The sequence below is a fragment of the Pipistrellus kuhlii genome, unplaced genomic scaffold (assembly GCF_014108245.1).
Source record: "Pipistrellus kuhlii isolate mPipKuh1 unplaced genomic scaffold, mPipKuh1.p scaffold_m20_p_7, whole genome shotgun sequence".
In the NCBI taxonomy this organism is placed as follows: domain Eukaryota; kingdom Metazoa; phylum Chordata; class Mammalia; order Chiroptera; family Vespertilionidae; genus Pipistrellus; species Pipistrellus kuhlii.
This window is the reverse complement of record NW_023425573.1, coordinates 63218414-63240437: the sequence shown is the minus strand read 5'-3', so window position 1 is coordinate 63240437 and position 22024 is coordinate 63218414. Positions and strand designations below refer to the sequence as shown.

General features: G+C 39.2%; 1 protein-coding gene across 1 annotated transcript in view; it reads right to left on the bottom strand.

The window, feature by feature from the left end:
* LRP1B (LDL receptor related protein 1B) overlaps positions 1-22024 on the bottom strand; it is a 1573107-nt gene that overhangs the window by 130289 nt on the left and 1420794 nt on the right. The window contains exons 67-68 of the mRNA XM_036421500.2: positions 15568-15684; positions 1873-1979 (exon numbers count right to left, since the gene is read on the bottom strand). Of these exons, the coding sequence (XP_036277393.2) occupies positions 1873-1979; positions 15568-15684 (224 nt within the window). The remainder of the gene's footprint in view (positions 1-1872; positions 1980-15567; positions 15685-22024) is intronic.

Sequence of the window (22024 nt, the reverse complement as noted above, 5' to 3'; positions counted from 1 at the left end):
CTGATTGAATATTAAGAATGCTAATATCGTAATAACCTCCAAAGTGAAAAATAAACCTTTTATTTTTCTAAAAATTATTACGAACTTATGTATTTGTATACATTTATTGTATTTTAATCCTTTGCAATCATTTTATTAGTCATGATGTTCAAAATTTCTCTTTCATCACTGGAAATCTCTTCAAGTTTGCTCCTAAGTACTCTGGACACGATCCTAATTGCCTTGTTTGGTTTGACAAGATGTTAGCTGCTCATTTTGTCAATTTCCTTTCTAGGACCTGGAATTAAATGTCTACTTTAACATGAATAAGACTTTTGAAAAATAAATGTTTGATTCATTACATGTACCTTAGACATTTCCTGAATTACATGAAAGATAAAATCATCAGCCTTAAGCAATATATGACCTCCTCTAGATGTTTCATAGATTAAACAGTGCCTGATGAAAATATTTTTTAAAGAAAACAAAACATTTCATTGTTTGAAGAAGTTTGTGTACAATGTGTTTTTCCTGACTGGGGAATGTTTAATAGAATCCTTGAATAAATAGATGCAACATAAATATGTAGCTGAGCAATGTAAGAATTTAACTCCCATGAATAGAAATAGTATTTTTCAACTTCTGAGAAACCTTTACAACCTGGAGGTTTAGGTTTTCTGGCCTCCAGGTGAGAAGCTACAGCAATTGGTTTCCAAAATCCAGGCACCTGAATGGGATTAGAAGGATTTTTCAAGATAGTGAGATGTAATGCACAATTGTGTAATCTTGATAAGAACGCCTGAAGACTGGGACAAAATAGTTCATATGGGTTCTATAAATAATAAAGACATTTGGCTTCTCCCAAAGAGCAAGAACTTAGTGGACACTTCAGGGAGTTGGACCTGAAATACAGAAACTTCTGGAGCCCCCTGGGAGATTGTCTCTGGCCACGCCCACAGCCAGCGGGGGGTCTTCAGGAAGGGTAGCTACATATACATGTCAACCAAAGCAGAGGAGCCCCAGGGACTCAGGTTCCTCAGAAGGAGCCCCTGTGGCCACTGAGGGCCAGGGGCCACGTTTGTCCTTCATCTCTGACTGTGTTCTTGATATTAACATGCACAGTCATTCACAGAGAAAATAATGAGAAATGACTGTTGCTTATTTGCTCCCTGGTATTAAAAACTGAGATCATCGGATCATTTTAGATTTGATTAAGAAAAAATATAACCACACATCATGTATTATTTTTAAAGCATCATGGATGGAGTAATTAATAGGTGAAATACATAGAAACATAAATAATGAATTGTGTGAAGTCGCATAAATGTTAGCACAACCTAAGTTCACATAATTATCCAGAGAAATTCTAAACTTTTCCACTTAAGCTGTGTGTACACAGGCCATATTACAAGCGGATTGTGATTCATCATCTTAGCAAAACTGAACCTGTGGTTTCATGAAAATTGATGACCCACATCAACATCTTTGAGACTATATCTATGGAAAAAGGAGACTGGGGAGAAGAAACTATTTTAAATGCATAAAATATTAGTCCTGCCTATGGATACTGCAGCAAATTTACGAACAAATCCACTAACGGCAAGGGCAGCAGCTAGAGGGAATAAGGTTTCCAAACATCCTATTCCCAACCGAGCCATTCACCAGTTGAGGTAAAACAGACTATAAAACTGACTGTCAATAGCAGCACAAGCGCTATTCCCTGTGCTGGGTGTGTGCAGCTCTGAGCTTAGATATAATATCATCTCAGAGTGTCAGGAGCAAAGTGCATTTCAGAGCTGCCTTTGTCATACTCATTGGATTAAACAGTAATAATTACACATATGATTCTAAAACACCACTTGAGTTTTTGTTTGATGTTGCAAAGTTGCCTACCTCATCAGAGCCATCTGCACAGTCAAAATCTCCATCACACCAAAACCTTGAGGAAACGCAGTCACCATTGGCACAAAGAAAATCTTTCAATGTACAGGTCTGTGGCTCTGGGAATAGAAACAACAACATAGGATTATTCCATTATATGCAACTGCGTTTTAGAATTTATATGACATACAACATGAGGTCAGCATTAATAATAAAAAAGTGATTACAACTAACAAATTGTTTAGGAAAAAATGTTTCATGAAGCATCTGAAGTACGTAATATAATGACCTTTCCAATTTATTTCTAAAGTCATGAATAGAAAGTGGCATTATAGAAACAAATTGAAACAAAGACAAAAGATAAATAGCCCATTGTTCAATAAAAATACAGCAGCAAAGTAAAATAAAAGGCATAAAAATCTACATACTATAATATAATAGTAATCCTTCCCAGTTGTTGGTATTCTAAGTCATTTTATGTGTTTACCCTGTTTCCCCAAAAATAAAACAGTGTCTTATATTAGTTTTTGCTCCCAAAGATGCACTAGGTCTTATTTTCAGGGGATGTCTTATTTTTCTATGAAGAAGAATACGGTACACATTTATTGTTAAATGAAAATAAAGGAAATTTATTACCTGTATACGGTACGATAGTATGGTAGTTGTCAACACCAACCAGACAAACTGTGAATCCTACAGTATTAAGAATTTACTCATTTATTCAATGACAATCATGTCATCATCTTCTGGAACATCATCATAACAATCCAATTCCTGAATTTCCTGGTGAATTTCTTGTGACTCCATTTCTTTCAGAATCAGAGGACCAAATCTCTCATGTTTAGCCTAGGGGGCCCTTATTTTCTGGGGGATGCCTTATATTTCACTCAGAAGAAAACCTGTAAGTAGGTCTTATTTTCGAAGGATGTCTTATTTTCGGGGAAACACGGTATTTAGAATAAGACATAATTCTGTGAAACTCTGTTCTCACAGGGCTGTTTCCTAAATGAGGAGCCTAGCCTTTGGTTCTTTACTTTCTACTATCCTCTATAACACATGTGTCAAACACAAGGCCTGCGGGCCAAATCCGTCCCGCCAGGCCTTGCAATGTGGCCCGCACCGCGCTGTCATCACTGCACTCCGCTGCGTTTCCATCACAATGACAGTTTATGACTGTTCAGTAAACCATTCGGCCCGCGATTTAGGCTGGATTTTAGATTTTGGCCCCTTCTCTGATTGAGTTCGACACCCCTACTCTATAATAAAAGAGAAACACATGCAAATTGACTGCACCTTTGCTACTCCTACAACCAGCTAATCAGGGTGAGAATGCAAATTAACCCAACCAAGATGGCAGTTAACTTGCATATCCAGGTGGAGAGTGAAGAGTGAAGACAGCATAGAAAGAAACCGAGTACTGCAGAAGAGAGTGAAGCTCCAGAGAAGTAAGCAAGCGGGTAGCAGAGAAGGGAGGGTCTCAGGTGGGGTGGGAGGGAAGGGAGGGAAGCAGGTGGGGCAGTGGAGACTGCAACAGGAAGCCCTATTGCAGAAATCCTCCTGCAAAGGGCCTCTAGTCATACATAATGAAGAGGTAATATGCAAATTGACCATCACTGCAACATACAAATGGCTGCCCTCATGTGGTCAAAGATAACCAACTCCATGTGGACACAAGAAGGCCACCACAAAATGGCTGGCAGGGGAGGGCAGTTAGGCATCAGTCAGGTTGGCAGGGGAGTGAATAAGGGGGGGTGATCAGGATGGCAGGAAGAAGTGGTAAGGGGCGATTAGGAAGGCAGGCAGGCGAGTAGTTGGGATCCAGCCATCTTTGATTGTGAGAGAGATATCTGATGGCCGTTTGGGCCTAAATGGGCAGTTGGACCCTCAAGGGGTCCCAGATTGGAGAGGGCTGAGGGACACACACACACACACACACACACACACACACACACACTGCGCATGAATTTTGTACACTGGGCCTCTAGTGTATTATAATGACTTTCTAATTCTTCAATTTTGTCCCCAGATTCTCCAGATTTTATAGAACAAGAAGGTCACATGGGGTTATTATTGGTCATGACTAGTGAATACAGATTGAAGAGGCAGATGGAAGCTCTTTTTTTTTCTTTGAAAACTGCCTATTTGTTTATACAATTGTTTGCTTATCCCTTAAATAATGTACCTGTCATTTTGGGTTGATTTAATGATGCTTACCATATCTCACACAGGACATAAGCCAAATAGTATGACTTGCTATCTGGCTTAAGTGGAGTGTATTTCATCTGGACAATAAAGTAAGATTGCAGAAATTTGCTCTGGCAAGTAATCTCTATGATTTCTGGGAATCACCTCTTTTTTAGTTTTAGTTCTCTAAACCGAACTGCTATCCAGCATGATGAAAGACGTTTTCTCTACTGGTTAACTGTATTTATAGCTATCTTACAAACAATAATATTCTTATTCGGGTGAAGGAGAAAGAGGTAACTGAAATTACTTTCAAGGAACATTCCTATGAAGCCTAATCTCCTACATAAAGATTGTGAATAACTCAGCCTGCACTTGAACATTGCTCTCACAACCCTCAGTTTCTAGCTATAGGGTAACATATTGAATGCCTGGTATCATGAAAGCTCCTACATTTCTACATAAAGATCCCTGCTGAGTTCACTGGGGGAATGGTGGCAAGTGGAATATGTATCAGAACATTTTGTTATTTTAAAATGTGAACTTCAGGCTATATAGTAAGACAAGCTGCTATTTTGAAGAATGGAAAAAAAGCAACTAACTGGAAGATCTCTTCATGTCTCAATACCCCTGTGTGAGCATAACAATCATAGCTTCTTTTACTTTTCTCCTTTGCCTATGTTTACATATATTATACAGTACTTGGATCTTAAAAAGCAACTTTATTAATATTAGTATTACTTCTTATAATAGTAATAATTACTATCAGCTACTGATTGCTTATTTGGTGTTAAGCACTTAGTTGAAGTTAATGCTAAGTACTTGAATTAGTTCATCAATCTTAAGTACCCTATGAGGTAGTGTTATTATTGGACCCTTTTTTGATGAGCAATCTGAGGCACTTAGAGGATAAGGAACTTACTCCAAATGACCCGTATGCACAAGAGCTAATACTAAATCTGAACCTACATGACCTGAAACCAGGACCTATATTTCCTTAGTCGGCCATATTATTGCCTCCATTCTCAGGAAGTAATTGCTTGCATATTACAGAGAGGATCATTAAATCTGAGAATCCAAGTTACTTTTCTGATTCAATTGGCTAACGATGTCCATTTCATTTAATAAAAATCAAAGAGAACTGGTCATATCCATTGATACTAGAGAAGGCAAATCTTACAGTCTCAGAAATAAAAAGAGTTTTGAAAGCCATCTTGTACAAAATTGAAATAACTAGGTTCAGAAAATAAAACTGACTTTTAAAGCCATATTGTTAGTGGCAGAGCAGAAAGGTTTTCAGACTCGAATTTCTCCAATGAGTATACCACCTAATAAAAGAGTAATATGCAAATTAACCATCACTCTGCTCCACAAGCCATGTCCATAAGGCATGCCCACAAGCCCAACAAAGCACATATGCAAACGAACCTCAACCAAGATGGCTGTGGCCACAGAAGCTTGGGTTTCTCTGGCAATGGAAGAAGCCAAGCTTTACACCTGCCCTAGCAGGACTAAGCCTACACTACAGGCTATAAAGTTTCAATTATAGAAGGAACATAAGTCCCAAAGAGAAACGACTGCCGCCATGGAGTGCACAGGAGGCTGGGCTCCGATCCAGGCTACAAAGTCAATTGTAGAAGGTAATATATCCCAGATACTAGGGCCTCCACTTGGCTGCTGGGGGCGTGGCTGACCTGCAAACCACCACAGGCCCCTCGCCCAGGCCACCCCACACCCCAAGGAAACCCCCACCCTTATCTGGGACACCCTTCAGGGCAAACCAGCTGGCCCCCACCCATGCACCAGGCCTCTATCCTATCTAATAAAAGAGTAATATGCAGATTGATCATCACTCCAACACATAAGATGGCTGCCTCCATGTGGTCAAAGATCTTGCCCCATGTGGACACAAGATGGCCACCAAAGGATGGCTAATAGGAGAGGGCAGTTGGAAGGCACCAGGCCTGCAAGGGAGGGCAGTTGGAGGTGGTCAACCCTGCAGGGGAGGGCAGTTAGGGATGACCAGGCTCTCAGAGGAGGGAAGTTAGGGGCAAACAGACTGGCAGGGGAGCTGTTAGACATCAATCAGGCTGGCATTGGAGTGGTTAAGAGGTGATCAGGCTGAAGGGGTGGCAGGCAGAAGAAGTGAGGGGCAATCAGGAAGGCAGGCAGGAGAGCAGTTGGGAACCAGCAGTCCTAGATTGTGAGAGGGATGCCATATTGGAGAGGGTGCAGGCTGGACTGAGGGACAAACCCACCACCACCCTATGCACAGATTTTGTGCATCAGGCCTCTAGTCCTACATAATAAAAGCCTAATATGCAAATCAACTGAATGGCAGAATCACTGGTGGAACGACCAGTTGCTATGACACACACTGACCACCAGGGGACAGATGTGCAATGCAGGAGCTACCCCCAACCTGCATGCCCTAGGCTAGTCAAGGTGGGTATGAGGGGGAGACCCCCCAATTGCCCCACCAATCACCCTGCAGAGGTAGGCAACTGGCAGCAGGGGCTGTGGCCAGCGAGTGGGTGGTGCCAGACCAGGCAAAGTGGGGGGGGGGTCCCCTGATCACCCTGTCAGTCACCCCACAGATTGGTTCTGATTGCAGGCTGGGCTTAGGAACCCTACCTATGCACATATTTCATGCACCGGGCCTCTAATCTCTCTATATAAAATCCCAGCGACCATAACTGCAGAACAACGGGGATGACTGGTAGCTATGATGTGCACTGCAGCCACCAACCAGCCTGATCCAGGCCCTGATCGCCCCACCCTTCATCCCCTCACTCCATCCCCACCCCACCCCCAGCTAGCCTGGCTCAATAGGCCCTGAACAGGAGGTGGAGCTGAAGTGGGGAGCATGGCAGACAGCAGTGGAGGCAGTGCATACACTGCAGCCTCCTAAGCCCCAAGTCCCCGGGTAGGAGGACAAGCAACAGGAAGCACCTGCCGGTCCAGCCACCACTCCTCCATTCCTCCAGCCACCATTGCTGTGCCCAGGTACTGCCAGCCATGGCCAAGCTGCCCGATCCTCAAGAAGAGCTGTTGCCACCGGCTGGCCCCTGGTCCCAGTGGTTTAGGGACCAGGAGGACAAAGAAGTAATGCCAAAAGGGGTGAGGCCGGTGCTGCAGGCAAGGAGTCTGGCCAGAGGCTTGGCGCAGGGGCCAAGGAAGTGGTGCCTGGGACTGGGCTTGAACCATGCCTGGCCATCGCCCGTTGTCATGGAAACTGCATCTGCAAGTAAGGTGGGTGGGCGGGCAGGTGCCACAGCCTCACAAATGGCAGACTGGCCCCTCCCCACTTTGAGCACACACCGGCTTCACCATAGGCAACTTATAAATGTTAGTGGATTGGTCAAAAACTTAAATTTCATTTTCCCAAAGACTTGAAAGCAAGCAAGATACTATTAATGATTTTATTTAATGATCATCATCATTCTGGCCTTTAAAATGGTCCTCAGAGGCAAACCACAACACCTGGTGCTGGAGTGCCTGTGGACAAGCTTCTTCCTTCTGCCAAGGGGTTGGGGCTGTCAAGGGGCTGTTAGGTTGCGATGATTTTGGGGTGTGTGTTTGTGCTCAGCATGCTAACAGGACTCTGACAACAAAGCTATGGGCAGGACTGCTGCCCCTAAACTGAGCTCTGTCCTGGGCAGAGAGATGACTTTAATGGGCCCTTACCTGTTCCCTCCATGAATCACCACACCCTACTCCCTCACAATCCCCATCCCCAACCCCCCCATCCCCCATCCTCCATTTCTCTCTCTCTCTACACAAAAACAGAAATCCCAGGGTATGTATGTCTAATTCAGGAGGGACAGCATTGCCAGAGGACTGAGAGTTGCCTTTGGTTCCCAACTTCCCAGATGCAGAGAACACCAGCTCTTTCAGACGGCATTGAAACTTGCACCCTTTCAAGTGGCCAGCCTGGACTTGGGTGGTAAGTGGGCGAGGTTCAGCTTACCAGAAGTCTGGACTCTCCCAGGCTTTTGAAAATTGTCCTGGGTTCAACCTCCCTTCACCTGACTCCCCTGCTCCTGAACCAGAGCGCTCAGGTGCCCATAGGGGACCAGAGGGTCTGAGGAATCTGGGCTCAGGGTTGTGGGAGGCTGCAGGCCTGGTAGTGCTGTCTTATAGGGACTGGGGAAGAGGGTGTTGTGTTGTGTGCTCTGAGAAAGCTTTGTTGTGGTGGAATGGGAGTGTGTAGTTCTGGAAATGTAGCTTTCCAAGGCCTGGGTTGGGGGGTACTCCTAGCGGAGGAGAAAGGCAGCGGGTCTGGCCTTTGCTCTCTTAGCAGATGATTTAGGGGGATCCCTTTCTTTTTTTTTTTTCTTTTAAAAAAATATATTTTATTGATTTTTTACAGAGAGGAAGGGAGAGGGATAAAGAGTTAGAAACATCGATAAGAGAGAAACATCGACCAGCTGCCTCTTGCACACCCCCTACTGGGGATGTGCCTGCAACCCATGTACATGCCCTTGACTGGAATCAAACCTGAGTCTTTTCAGTCCGCAGACTGATGCTCTATCCACTGAGCCAAACTGGTTTCAGTAGAACCCTTTTCTTAAGCCACCACCTCTTATTGGTCATGTGGTGTGGCTTTGGGCAGCTTTACCTCTGATCCAGTATAAGATCTGAGCTGACAGAAAGAGGCTTGGGGAATGCATTGAATAAAATAGCAAAATTCTGAAGGGAAGAGAAAAAGTGATCATCTTAAAAACAAAAAAAAAAAAAAAAAAAAAGAAAAAAGAAAGAAAGAAAGAAAGACTTAAATCTAGAAAATCCATTTGTCCTATTTAAGAGGTTGGGGCGGGGGTTGGGGGTGAAGGGAGAGGACAAGACTAAGATGGCTGCCTAGCCTGTGTTTCAACTTCTTCATCTAAGTAATGTGAAAACAAAATACTTTATCATTGCACATCAAGATGGCAAAAGACAATAGGTAAATAAAGGTACCTTTTTTTGTTGTTGTTGGATTACTATTACCATTGTTTGATGTAGCTCATGGTTCAGAACCTTTATCCACCATCATCAAAGTAAATTATTTCTTCATAGACATGGCCTACCTCCCACCAGGGTCAGGTAGATTACGGAAAGGAAGTTAAGTGCCCAATGTTGAGAAATACTACCCACTAAAATGAGTTACTATTTATACAATGTTTACAACTCTGGTTGTCATAAAGCAGGCACTTGCAATTTTCAACATCATCATAATTATTATTGTAGAAATATTGTACTTTATTAGCTGTCATAGAGGTTTCCTATCCTAGGCAACAAATCTATCTATATAAAAGCCTAATATGCAAAGTGTACCCTCTGGGGAGTTTCACTGACCAGGAGTTTGATTGTTCGCTATGACACGTGATGACCACCAGGGCCAGCACAGAACAAATGAAAGCCCCAGCCAGCAGCTGGCAGCCAGGGAAAGAAGGTCCCAGCCACCAGATGGAAGGTCCTGATTGGCCCTGATTGCTGGCCACGCCTAGGGATCCTACCTGTGTACAAATTTCGTGCACCAGGCCTCTAGTATTATCATAAACCCTTTGTGGTAAGTTAGAAAGTTATAGGAATTTGGGTGTAAGCATCAAAGGAGAATTCTTAGAATATAATTAGTATAACTGACATGTTATACAAATAATCTTCTGATATAAATTCAGTGTGAAAGTACTAGAAATTCAAATAAGGCAGACAGCTTTTCTCTATATATAAATTTTAATCAAGTTGATCAAATTACTTGGCATTTTTACATCTATTGAATTGTTAGTTCCTAATAATGCAAAGATATGAGGAACTTTTTTGTACATAAATTACTTTGAAGGAATACATGCTATATATATTCCATTTGCTACTGATAAAAATAGTATAGATGTTGAGATTTTTTCAAATATTTCAGATTGTTTATCTAGATTGTGAAATAATTTCAATGACAATAAAATGTTCTTGTTTTTAAGAGCAGAAATAATTGCTTAAGCAAAGTGTCCCTGCTGAAAACTTAACAAGGGAAATGATCAGCAAATGATGATGAAATAACAACACACTATCTCATGCAAAAATAAGAAAGTAGAAAGCATGTTAAATACAAAATATAGTTGGTAGTTAATGGCTCCACTACTATTTAAACTATTCCCACATCTATGCCTAGAGTGTTTCCAACACAGTTTTAAAAATTAAATTCATTAAAGCAGACTCATCAACAAAGAAGTCCAAAAGCAACTTTAAAAATACATTACTAATTTGTAAAATCTATGTCTTTCAATTTAGACATGAGATTATATTGGTTTTCTTATTTAAAGAAAAGGGGAAACTGCAACAAAAAATAAAAATGCAAAGGCAAGATAACAAATATTTTTGCCTCTTGGACTAAAAAAGATAATGATCAGTAAGGAAAGATGAGAAGTGGAGAGAAATGAAATAGACCGTACTACTGTTGTTCTTTTTCATGTTAAAAAAGAAAAAGCCTTTTCATCTCATTTGGGTTGATTTGGAACGAGTAGTGATAATTTGGGAGGCGGGGGAGGCCTAAAACAATCAACAATACAGTTATTAAAACAAAAGGGTTATTTAGCATAATTCCAAAATAGAAATTTTTGTATGTTTTTACACAAACATTTTTCTTAGGCCTTGTGCTGACTGATAATGGGTTTCTTCTCTCCTGTCTTATTATTATTGAAATGTGCAAGATGTCCATTTGTTTATACTCTGCTAAGAGTGTACAAACTGAGTTAGATACAGGCCTTATCCCTTAGGAATTATTGTGGTTCAGTAAGAACACAGAGACAAATATAAAGATAAGGACAGAGATATCTCTACAGATATCAAACACATGAATAAAATATTCTGTATAAAAATTTAAAAAAGTAAGAATACAGTAGTAATATTATAAACTAGAAGCCCGGTGCATGAAGATTTGTGCATGGGCAGTGGGTGCCTCAGCCTGACCTGGACTCTCTCTCACCTAGGAGCCCTCTGAGGAGCCCTCTCCAACCCGGGAGTTTCTGTCTGTCTTTGGAATCATATTAGTGAATTGTCTGAGACCCCAAACCAGTTTGGTTGGTTGCTCACAGAATAATAGAGGCTTTTTTTTTTTTCTTCATTGGTGGAGATTTCCTGGAAGTTTTGGGATATCTTCCCTTTAATTTTCCCTTGACACTCTGATTTTACTGATGTCTCTCACCTTCACTTTCCTTCCATCCCCCACCGCCACAGTAACTTCCTCCAGGCTCACTTTGCTCTAGTGTCCAGGAGATCCGACTGCTACCAGAACTATGATTCCCAGTATTCCTGGTGTTCCCCACACTCTGGGCTTCTGATTTCTGTCCAGGGGCTGCCACCAGAACTACTATTTCTAGAATTCCTGGTTCTCCCCATGCTCCCCTCCTGATCAGTCTTCATCCCATGGCCTCCAGCCCTTCCAAGTCCTCCAAGCCATCAGCTCTCACTCTGCTTTCCATCTAGTGCACATGTGTCAAACACAAGGCCCACGGGCCAAATCCGTCCTGCCAGGCCTTGCAATGTGGCCCGCACCGCGCTGTCATCACTGCACTCCGCTGCGTTTCCATCACAATGACAATTTATGACTGTTCAATAAACCATTCGGCCCGCGATTTAGGCTGGATTTTAGATTTTGGCCCCTTCTCTGATTGAGTTCGACACCCCTAATCTAGTGGCTTAGGGAGCCAAGTTCCCCAAGCAGCTCCATCAATGCCGGCTCTCCCACTCTGTTTTCCACCAGGTGCCTGTGTATGCAAATTAACCCTCCATCTTTGTCAAGCTAATTTTTATACTCACTCCTGATTAGTTGGTGAGCATAGTGGAGGTATGGTCAATTTACATGTTTCACTTTTATTATACAGGATATGTGTCAGGCATTCTGCTAGGCTTTAGATCAGGCGTCTTCAAACTACGGCCCGTGGGCCACATGCGGCCCGCAGAGGAGTCTGATCCGGCCCACCAGGTTTTTTGGGCAGTGAGCGCAGCCGAGGTGTTACAGTAGGAATTAGTAGTTCATATAGTCCGGCCCTCCAGCTCTCTGAGGGACCATGATCTGGCCCCCACTTTAAAAAGTTTGAGGACGCCTGATTTAGATCATAGCACCACTCTAGACCAACTCCAGCTATTAAATAAATACTAATAAAAGAGAAAGATACAAATTGACTGTACCTTCACAATGCCCACCGGCCAATTAGGAGTGAGTATGAAAATTAACCAAACAAATATGGTGGGTTAATTTGCATACATAGGCACTGAGTGGCGGGAGGTAGGGCGGGACACTTGCGCCATGGCGACTACACGCGTTCTGCACCACCACAGGCACTCCAGGTGTCTGTGCAGCATGGGAAGGTGGAAAGGCGGCTCTGGGCCTGAGCCAAGGCAATGCTGGCAGCTAGGGGAAGAAAGGCCCAATCTTGCATGAATCTTTGTGCATCAGGCCTCTCATTTAAGATAAATGTGATAAATAAATGAGGCAATGGAATACAGGAAGTATTGGCTGATAGAATGCTATTATGTAAAAAAAAAAAAAAATTGTTGGTTTTTAATTATACAGCTGATTCATTATCTCTGTTGAGTGTGTTTCACTAAATATTAGCTTACAAAAATATGATAATAACATACCACTTCTCTTTTAGGTATATTGTTGTCATATATATATATATATATATATATATATAATCATATACATAATTGTGTAGTATAATATAAACTCATAATTAAAATATATAGATAGTAATTATAATATGTAGTAATTAAATATGTATAATGATATCAATTTTATTATAATTACACATACAAAATTATAATAGTTTCAATATATAACAGGAAATTAGAAATACCTTGATAGCATTTTAATACAGCAACAGTATTATTTTCTAAGTCTGTCTTCTATCAATATAAGACTAATCTCTTGGTGATCCTATAGATATATTGTATAGAGGCCCAATACATAAAGATTCTTGCAAGAATGGCTGTTCCTTCCCCTGGCTGCCAACACCTCCTTCACTTTGGCCAGAAGCCACTTTTCTGCCTTCCCATGTTACCCAGAGGCCTGGAGTGGCTGGGGTGATACAGAACTCCGCAAGTGTCCTACCCCTCCCTTAGCCACTGAGGGCCTGCATATACAAATTAACCCACCATCTTGTTGGGTTAATTTGCATACTCACTCCTGATTGACTGGTGGGCACCATGAAGGTACAGTCAATTAGCATGCTACTCTTTTATTAGGTAGATTATTTTTTCATTCTTCATAGACCGGATTCTCTATGTAAAACTGCTGGCATTTTCAATCTTTAAAACCCCATTTTTTCTGGCCTAGTCACAATGGTATCTACAACCACCACTTTTTATCTAGATCCCTTGATCCTCCTATTATGTATTTTTACATATTTAACATGTTCCCAACTCTTATACTTGTCATGTGTATGCTTTCTTTTCTTCCATGTCACTACTCTAATATGCTTATTATATTTCTCTATCATCTCTCTACTGAACATTACTTGTCTCAGGTCACGAGCTCAAAATGAAAAGGACCTGAAGAGAATCACACAGAATTGAACATTTTACAGTATAATGCTTGATATCACAACCACCTCTCTTGATTTTTCCTAAGATCTCCGTGGCTACAATGATTTACCATGAAGTTTTTACTGTGACAAGTGAGAAGCAGTGTTCCTTCTTGTTTTCTTTTGTCAAAGGCTGCAAATGTCAGCAAAATGGAAGCCCCAACACTCAGCCACTCAGGAAGCCCCAATACTCAGAAGCACGCATGGCAACACTCAGTTCTTCCCCTCCTTTTTTCATTAAGAGCACTAACCTAACATCTCACACATTGGAACAAAGGTTTTTCTAAGATTTAACCTCCAATATTGCTTTCCCATCTTTCCTCTCTTGCTCTCAATATCGTCAGTCATAGGGCATTTTCTCTCAGGTATAGTATATATACCCAGTATTTTCCGGCGTATAAGATGACCCCCTAATTTTACAGTTAAAACATAGGTTTAGGCTATATTCGCTGTATAAGACTACCCCTCACTTCAAAGAAAAGACTTACTTTGCCATCAAGATCTGCAGGTAATTTTTGTGCAATTTTGGTCATTTGCCCCCGATTTTCGGTTGACTTTTTTACATTTCAAAGGTCGTCTTATACGCCGGAAAATACTGTAATCAAAACTAAATGTATCTCAAACTAAGTAGTTATCTGTTATATTTAAGCTCTTATATACAAATAAATTAAATAGAAAGTGTATACAAAACTTTTTCTGTGCTTGCTCTCCTTTACCTACCTACCTTACTCCATTAAATTTTGATTTCACTGGACAGAATCTGAGAACATGCCATTTAAAGATTTTTTTAATGACCAATTTAAGGAATCTAGAACACTCAAATGAATCTCTGCCATGCTTTCTACATTTCTAAAGAGTATGATCAGTTGGGAGACATCTATGTGAAGAGGGAGCAATAAATATTTCTGTATTCAGAGTATTCCATAGTAATAAAGACCATAGTAATAAAATTCCATTCATACTTAATGTACCTGATACTCAAACACTGGTCAGGTTAAGTTTTGAAAGTTATTCAAAAGATTAATTGATGTTTTGCAAACTGAATAGCTAACTGTTTTATTATGGCTGTAACTCTACTAACTGTATGCTCTTACATAATAAAACATTATGCTTTACCATAATATAATAATTCCAATTTTGTTTCCTTTGTCTTGGGAAATGAATGCTCATAGTCCCGTTTATAAAAGTAGACATTATTTTATCATCAAACCCTTTTTAGAAGTAGTAGAATATAAATATTTAATCAATAGAATTCTATTATCTTATGTTTAACATGATTATATAGTTCTACATGATTATATAGAAAGTACCAGTAAGAAATATATTCAGAAATTAATGCTAGAATATAGAAATACTGTCACTATTTTACATATCCCCATACTTCTTAGAAAATAAATTTGTTGGATAATTATTATGTTTTGGATTTACTACATAGAAATGCAGAAGGCAGATAATGATAATAGTGTTTTTCTGTTTTCAGAGAAAAGCATCCTGAATAAATATGGTGTTCACCACTCCGGAGAGAATAAATGAATTTCCCTGAAAGAAGCTCATGGGTGGATTTGTAATGGGAAAGAATTTGTGACTGAAATGAAATGAATACCATCCGTTGAAGAATGGTATGTTTTGTGCTGTCTCCATATCACTCAGCTCTTTGTATGAGCATGCATCAAGTGCTTCCTTCACTGCATGCTAATGAGGTGCATTAAGCCTCATGACACTTTCATACCAATTCTGATAACTATAAGAAAATAACTCCCAGGGTAAGCGTTTCAAAAATTTTACCATTTGAAATTCAGGTCAATTTAGTCTGAATATTCTTGTCCAAATGTGAATATATGTATAAAAATGTGAGCTGCAGGATAGAGAGGTTCCTATTCATACCTTCAAGGAGCTAAAAAATGCTATCTGGCATTCTGAATAGGCTGCTGGCTCTTAACATTCTCAGGAAAGTGTTACTTACTACAGTTTTCTTCGTCTGAATTATCACTGCAGTCATTTTGGCCATCACACCGCCAGTGATCTGGAATACAGTTGTTGTTTTTGCACTGGAATTCATGGGGTCCACACGTTTTCTTATCTGTAATAGAAAGAACTAGGGTTTTCATTGTTGACTTCCATGAAAGCCTCCCTCACAATATCCTCACTTCCAGGCTGATTCTAGGGCATATAACATTTCCTCTGAATTTGATTAAATTCTAACTCAGAAGTATTCCCTAGGAAAATTGAAGGCAGATAATGAATATAATTCATCTTTCTGTCTTGTTTTATGTTGTTATAGGTCATATTTTCATCACAGGCTAATCACAAAGCAATTGTTTGGATCACCCCTACAAACTCAACACAAAGCACCAATTAACGAAAACAAATGAACATCAAAATTATCCAAAACTTCCCTTCTCTTTAGAACCCTCCCTCCCTATGCCACCTTCTATTTATGCTATAAAGCAGCAAAAGGAGGTGGTTATCAATCAAACTCTGAGGCTGTCATCTTGTCTTTCTCCCCAAAGAGCTCTTATTCATAATCTACCTATAGTCAGCCGCTCCAATTTCATAAATCATAATAGTGCACAATGTACAAACCTTGTCAATTAATAAAGTGCCATCTCACTGGAACATCTAAACAATCTCAATGAGTATCAGGAGAGGTATTAACTCGCTCTTCATTTTACAAATGACAAAACAGAGACTCTTAGAAGTTTATGAACTTGATGAATTTTCACTGCCATTAAATGGCACAGCCAATATAAAAAAGTATGCCTTTATTCCTGATTTAGTGCTTTTTACAGCAAATCTATGTCCATATGAGCCAGTTTCAGAATGCACATAATAGAATTTATTTAATGTTTAGATCATGTATTTTAAAAATCTCTTTGAATAATATCTAATTGTACATAGTCTAAAATAGTGCTTCTTAAATTTTAACATACATACTTATAAATCACTTGGGAATTCTGCTAAAATAGAGATAATGATTGAGTAAATCTGGATTTCTAACAAGCTCTTTAGTGATAACATTGTTCTTGGTCTATGAAACACACTGAGTAGCAAGGTATGTGCCCTGACTGAGAGTCAAAACATTTTTTTTTTTTTTTTTTTTGGTGCATGGGATGATGCTCAACCAACTGAGTCACACTGGCCAGGGCTGCTTTCATTATTTTTAAATATTGTTTTAAAGTTTTAAAATATATAATGTAAGAAAAATCAGACTGGATCAGACAAACAGATAATGGTGACCTAATATTAAAACATTGGCTCCAAGCAATTCTCCATGACTGCAAAGGTTAACAAGTGGTACCGAGTATCAATACAATCTATGTTTGGGTTTTTTTTGTTTTTTTTTGTTTGTTTTTAGTTTCTCACCCTAAATCCTATTTGTATTTTGTTGTTGTTGATTAAACGTTTGTATCATATTTTGTGTTTGAAAGAGTTCTGTAGTTATCTTTTAAGAACAAGTTACAGTTTATTTCTAAGATGTTCACTTAGAGCACTCAGAAACAGTAACGTGGAAAGGTTAATTGCCTTATGTAAGGTTATTCAGATTTTATGTTTCCAAGTTATTTAACTTTTGGATCCATAACATTATTAATTAAAATTACACATACAAACTATATCATATTTAAAATATTTTAGACATGTTAGAAGGCACACACATATATATGTGTATATGTGAATATATATGTATATACAGTATATACACATATATATGATATTTTAATAGGAAAATGCAGGGTCTAAAGCAGTGGTTCTCAAATTGGCTCTGCATTAAAATCACCTGGGGAATTTAAAAAACCCTTGTCATTCCATTTGTCATATCAATATAATCAGAGTCTCTGGGATAGAGCCCAAACATCAGTATTTGTATTAAAGTTAGCCTGGTAATTCCAATGAACAGCCAAGATTGAAAATCAATGGCCCATAAAACTAATTGCAGAATATATGTAATCCCATATTATAATACTCTAGTATAATTAATATAAACTGTTCATAATATACAGAGTTTTCTCTTAATTCACATTGTTAAACAGCATTGGAAAGTGTATTATTTCACTCTGGGTGTTGGAAATATAGAGAAAGCAGATATAGCACAGTCATGCACCATTTAATAGGGATACATTCTGAGAATTATTAGCCAATTTTGTCAGTGTGTAATCATAGAGTGTGCTTTCACAAACCTAGATGGTAAAACTTACTGCAAAACTAGCTACATGGTAGAGCCTATAGCTCTTACACTACAGACTGCACAACACATTACTGTACAAAACTACAGAAGATAAAGTCAAGCCCAAGAGAAAGTAAGGCAATTAACCAATATAGTAGTAAATAGGATATGTTATGAGGCTGCTGCCAGTGTAGCATGGCAAACTGTTTTACAACAAATATTTTTTATATAAGAGGAAAGAGTACACTCTAAAATAATAATTCAAAGTATAATATAATAAATATAGAAACCAGTAATATAGTTGTTTACTATCAAGTACTATAAGCTGTTTATAATTGTATGTGCTATACTTTCCTACGACAGCCAGAGCAGTATATTAGTTTATATCTACATCACTACAAACACCTGAGTAGTGTGTTGCACTCTAACATTAGGTAATAGGAATTTTTCAGCTCCATTATAGTATTACTAGAGGCCAGGTGCACAAAATTCGTGCATGGGGGTGTGTGTTCCACAGCTCAGCCTGCACCCTCTCCAATCTGGGATCCCTCTCACAATCTAGGACTGCTAGCTCCCAACTGCTCACCTGCCTGCCTTCTTGATTTCCTCTAACCGCTTCTGGCTGCCAGTCTGATCACCTCCTAACCACTCCCCTGCCAGCCTGATTGATGCCTAACTGCTCCCCTGCCAGCCTGATTGCCCCTAAATGCCCTCCCCTGCAGGACTAGTAGCCCCAACTGCCCTTCCCTGCAGGCCTGGTTGTCCCCAATGTCCTTCCTCTGCCGTCCTGATCACCCCTGTCTTCCCCTGCAGGGTTGATCACTCCCAACTGCCCTCCCTTGCAGGCCTGGTCTCTCCCAACTGCCCTCTCCTGATGGCCATCTTGTGGTGGCCAGCTTGTGTCTTCATATAGGCAGCCATTTTGTGTGTTGGAGTGGTGGTCAACTTGCATATTACTCTTTATTATATAGAATCGAGTCCTGGTACATAGGTGGGGACCAGCTGGTTTGCCCTGAAGGGTGTCCTGGATCAGGGTGCAGGTTCCCTTGGGACATGGGGCAGCCTGGGAAAGATCTCGCCAGTATAATGCAGAAAGGAAAAATCCTTTTTTAGCACATATAGCTAAATAGCTGAAACAAGTGGCTATCCATATGAAAAACATAAATCTTAATCTATCATATTTTATTGCTTTACACACACTAATCAGAGATTATTGTAAGTATAAAATGAAGCTCCGAAATTATATAAAAAATCATAATTTTGGAATAACTAAACACAAAAAACATTAAAGACAAAGAAATATCAGTAAATTGGACTTAAATAACACTTTCTTTAAACCTCTTCCTGGAAGTCCCACATAACACTTCTGCTTACATTTCAATGGCTGGAAGTTAGTCACATGATGACACCTAGCTACAAAGGGAGCTGGGAGATGTGATGATTTATTCCTGATAGCAATCTATCAACCTAAGGTTTAGGATTCTGTTTCTAAGAATGAAGTAAAAATGGTTATAGATATAGGTAATTTATGAGTCTGTCAATAAACTAACATGGTTAATTAATGCCATAAGGAGGATATCTACAGATACTGAAAGAGAATAATTCTTTTATTTGGAGATTGCAAGTATCAATATTATATCCTCAAGTTACCTTGGGTCATTGTTTTAAAATGTGAAGAAAGCACCCATTTCAGAAGACACCAGTAAAGTAAAGAAGAGCTTAGAAATGTAGAAAATGAATATAGGGTGCTTATGTGTGAGTACTTGAGTCCAAATTGTGTCTAAAGTCAACTCCATCTACTCCTTGGAATACAGGCAGACAATGTATTTTACTACTAGTTTGTGTTGATCTTCTGTCTTTTATAAGCTAGAGTCCTACCTAAGGCAAACACCATGCTATTTTTTATTGCTTAAAATTCTTATGGATTTATAATATTAATGTTCTTATCTGTATGTGTTGGTTTATATAATACCTAGTCTATTTCATTGGTTTCTAATTACCTGGGGAATATAAATTTCTTTTCATAAGAAAACCAGAGTCAGTATCTATTTAAAAGTGATTTGCAAACCCAGGCTTCCATGAAGATGGGAGATAGCATAAACACAGTTTTTGAGCATATTCTCTGCATGACATATGTTATTGCAGTTTCTAGTGATATTGATTATCTGGAAAGCTGCAGGTTGCTTTGCATTGCAAAGTGTTCGGTAGATCTGAAAATTCATTTCATGTTATTGCCCATCAGCCAGGGTAATATTCCTCAATGAGCACTCAGGTGTACAACCTATTCTGCTAGGGCAGTGGTCAGAAAACTCGTTAGTCAACAGAGCCAAATATCAACAGTACAACGATTAAAATTTATTTTGAAAGCCAAATTTTTAAAACTTAAACTTCTTCTAATGCCACTTCTTCAAAATAAACTTGCCCAGGCCTTGGTATTTTGTGGAAGAGCCACACTCAAGGGGCCAAAGCGCCGCATGTGGCTCACGGGCAGCCATCTGCCGACCACGGAAAATGGGTAGAATACGTGGATGCACCAGCAGTTGAAAACAACAGTTCCAGCTGCAGCTTGTCCCAGTGGAATCCTGCAACTTCCGTTCTGTGTTTGAATTTATTATTATTGTTTTAACTTTTACATTATTCTTCCAGGTAGAAAGGAGAAAGGTTTATAAAGTAAAACAAATTACCAATGACATATTTTCTTTATGAAGAGGTAAATCTATAATAAGCTAGCTCGCTAGACATTCAAATAATGACATTTAAAAAAACTGTGTGTCAATGCAATGCGATTTTCAGTGTAAAATTTTGAACTGGCATTATGCAGTTTTAGAAAGTGTTGTATCACATCTGAAACCAATTTGTGATTTTTTAAAAAGAAATTTGTATTGTAGCTTTAAATTTGTTTGGGGGGGGTGAGGGAGTAGTTATTATTTCATCTTTTGCCAATAGACTCTGTACATCACGTGCCCAACTTCTATTTTTCATTCATAATTCTTTTTCCAACAGGCTGTCATATTTTTTTTAGGTTTATTGAGAAATAATTGACATATATCTCTGTCTAAATTTAAGGTGCACAGCTTGATGGATTGATTTACACATATGTGAAATGATTAGTAAAACCTTAGTTGTTGAATTTAATTCTTTCCAGAAGACTCTTGGAGAAGTGATTTGTTTGAAAACCGAATCATTTCCCCCCACTAGAAATAATGTAAATTGAAATAATCCATTCCAGGCCCACAAATGACTCCCTGTTTTCACCGTCCTTATATATAGTTCATAGCTAGTATACTGTTTAACCTATAAATAAACACTTCTTTTCTTAAATTCATTGAACCGCCTCCTACTAGCCTTAAATGAATCACTTTCAGCACTTGTTCCAGGGGTATCTTTCAGGTCAGAAGGAGGTGTCCTCACTCTTTCACATATCACTGGCTATCTGCTTGTTTATATAAATCAACAACAGGTTTTGTTGTTGTTGTTTTGTTTTTACCTCTTCAATAGTCTGTGATCATTGTTTGCTGCCTAGAGATGTTTTTTGTCAAGCTGAGGTATCAGCATGAAAGTGTTGTCAGATTGAAAATGGAAGTTTTGGTCAAGAACCTAGACATTTTTTTCCATGAACAACTTGGTTGAGAACTAAATTTATTCCAGTTGGGAGTTATTTCTGTACTGCAATAGGTTAAGCTAACATATATCTTCTTCTATGAATATATTAAAAAGAAAAAAGGAAGACAATTTCCTGTAATGAAAACTCTTAGGATTTACTCTGTTAACAACTTTGATATATATCACCAAACAGTGTTACCCATAGCCATGTTGTATATTACTAGTACTTATTTATATTATAACTGAAATTTTATAACTTTGATACTTTCCTCTAATTCCCCTTTTGCCTACCTTCTGCCTCTAGTAACCACAAGTTTGATCTTTTTTAATGAGTTTGAAGGATTTGTTGCTTGTTAGTTAGATTTTTTTTTTTTTTTTTTTTTTTTTTTAAGATTCCACATATAGTCCTGACCAGTTTGGCTCAGTGGATAGAGCATCGGCCTGCAGACTGAAGGGTCCCAGGTTTGATTCAGGTCAAGGGCATGTACCTTGGCTGTGGGCACATCCCCATTGGGAGGGCAGTGTGGGAGGCAGCTGATCGATGTTTCTATCTCATCAATGTTTCCAACTCTCTATCCCTCTCCCTTCCTCTCTGTAAAAAAAACAAATAATAAAACAGATTTTTTTAAAAAGATTCCACATATTACTGAGATCA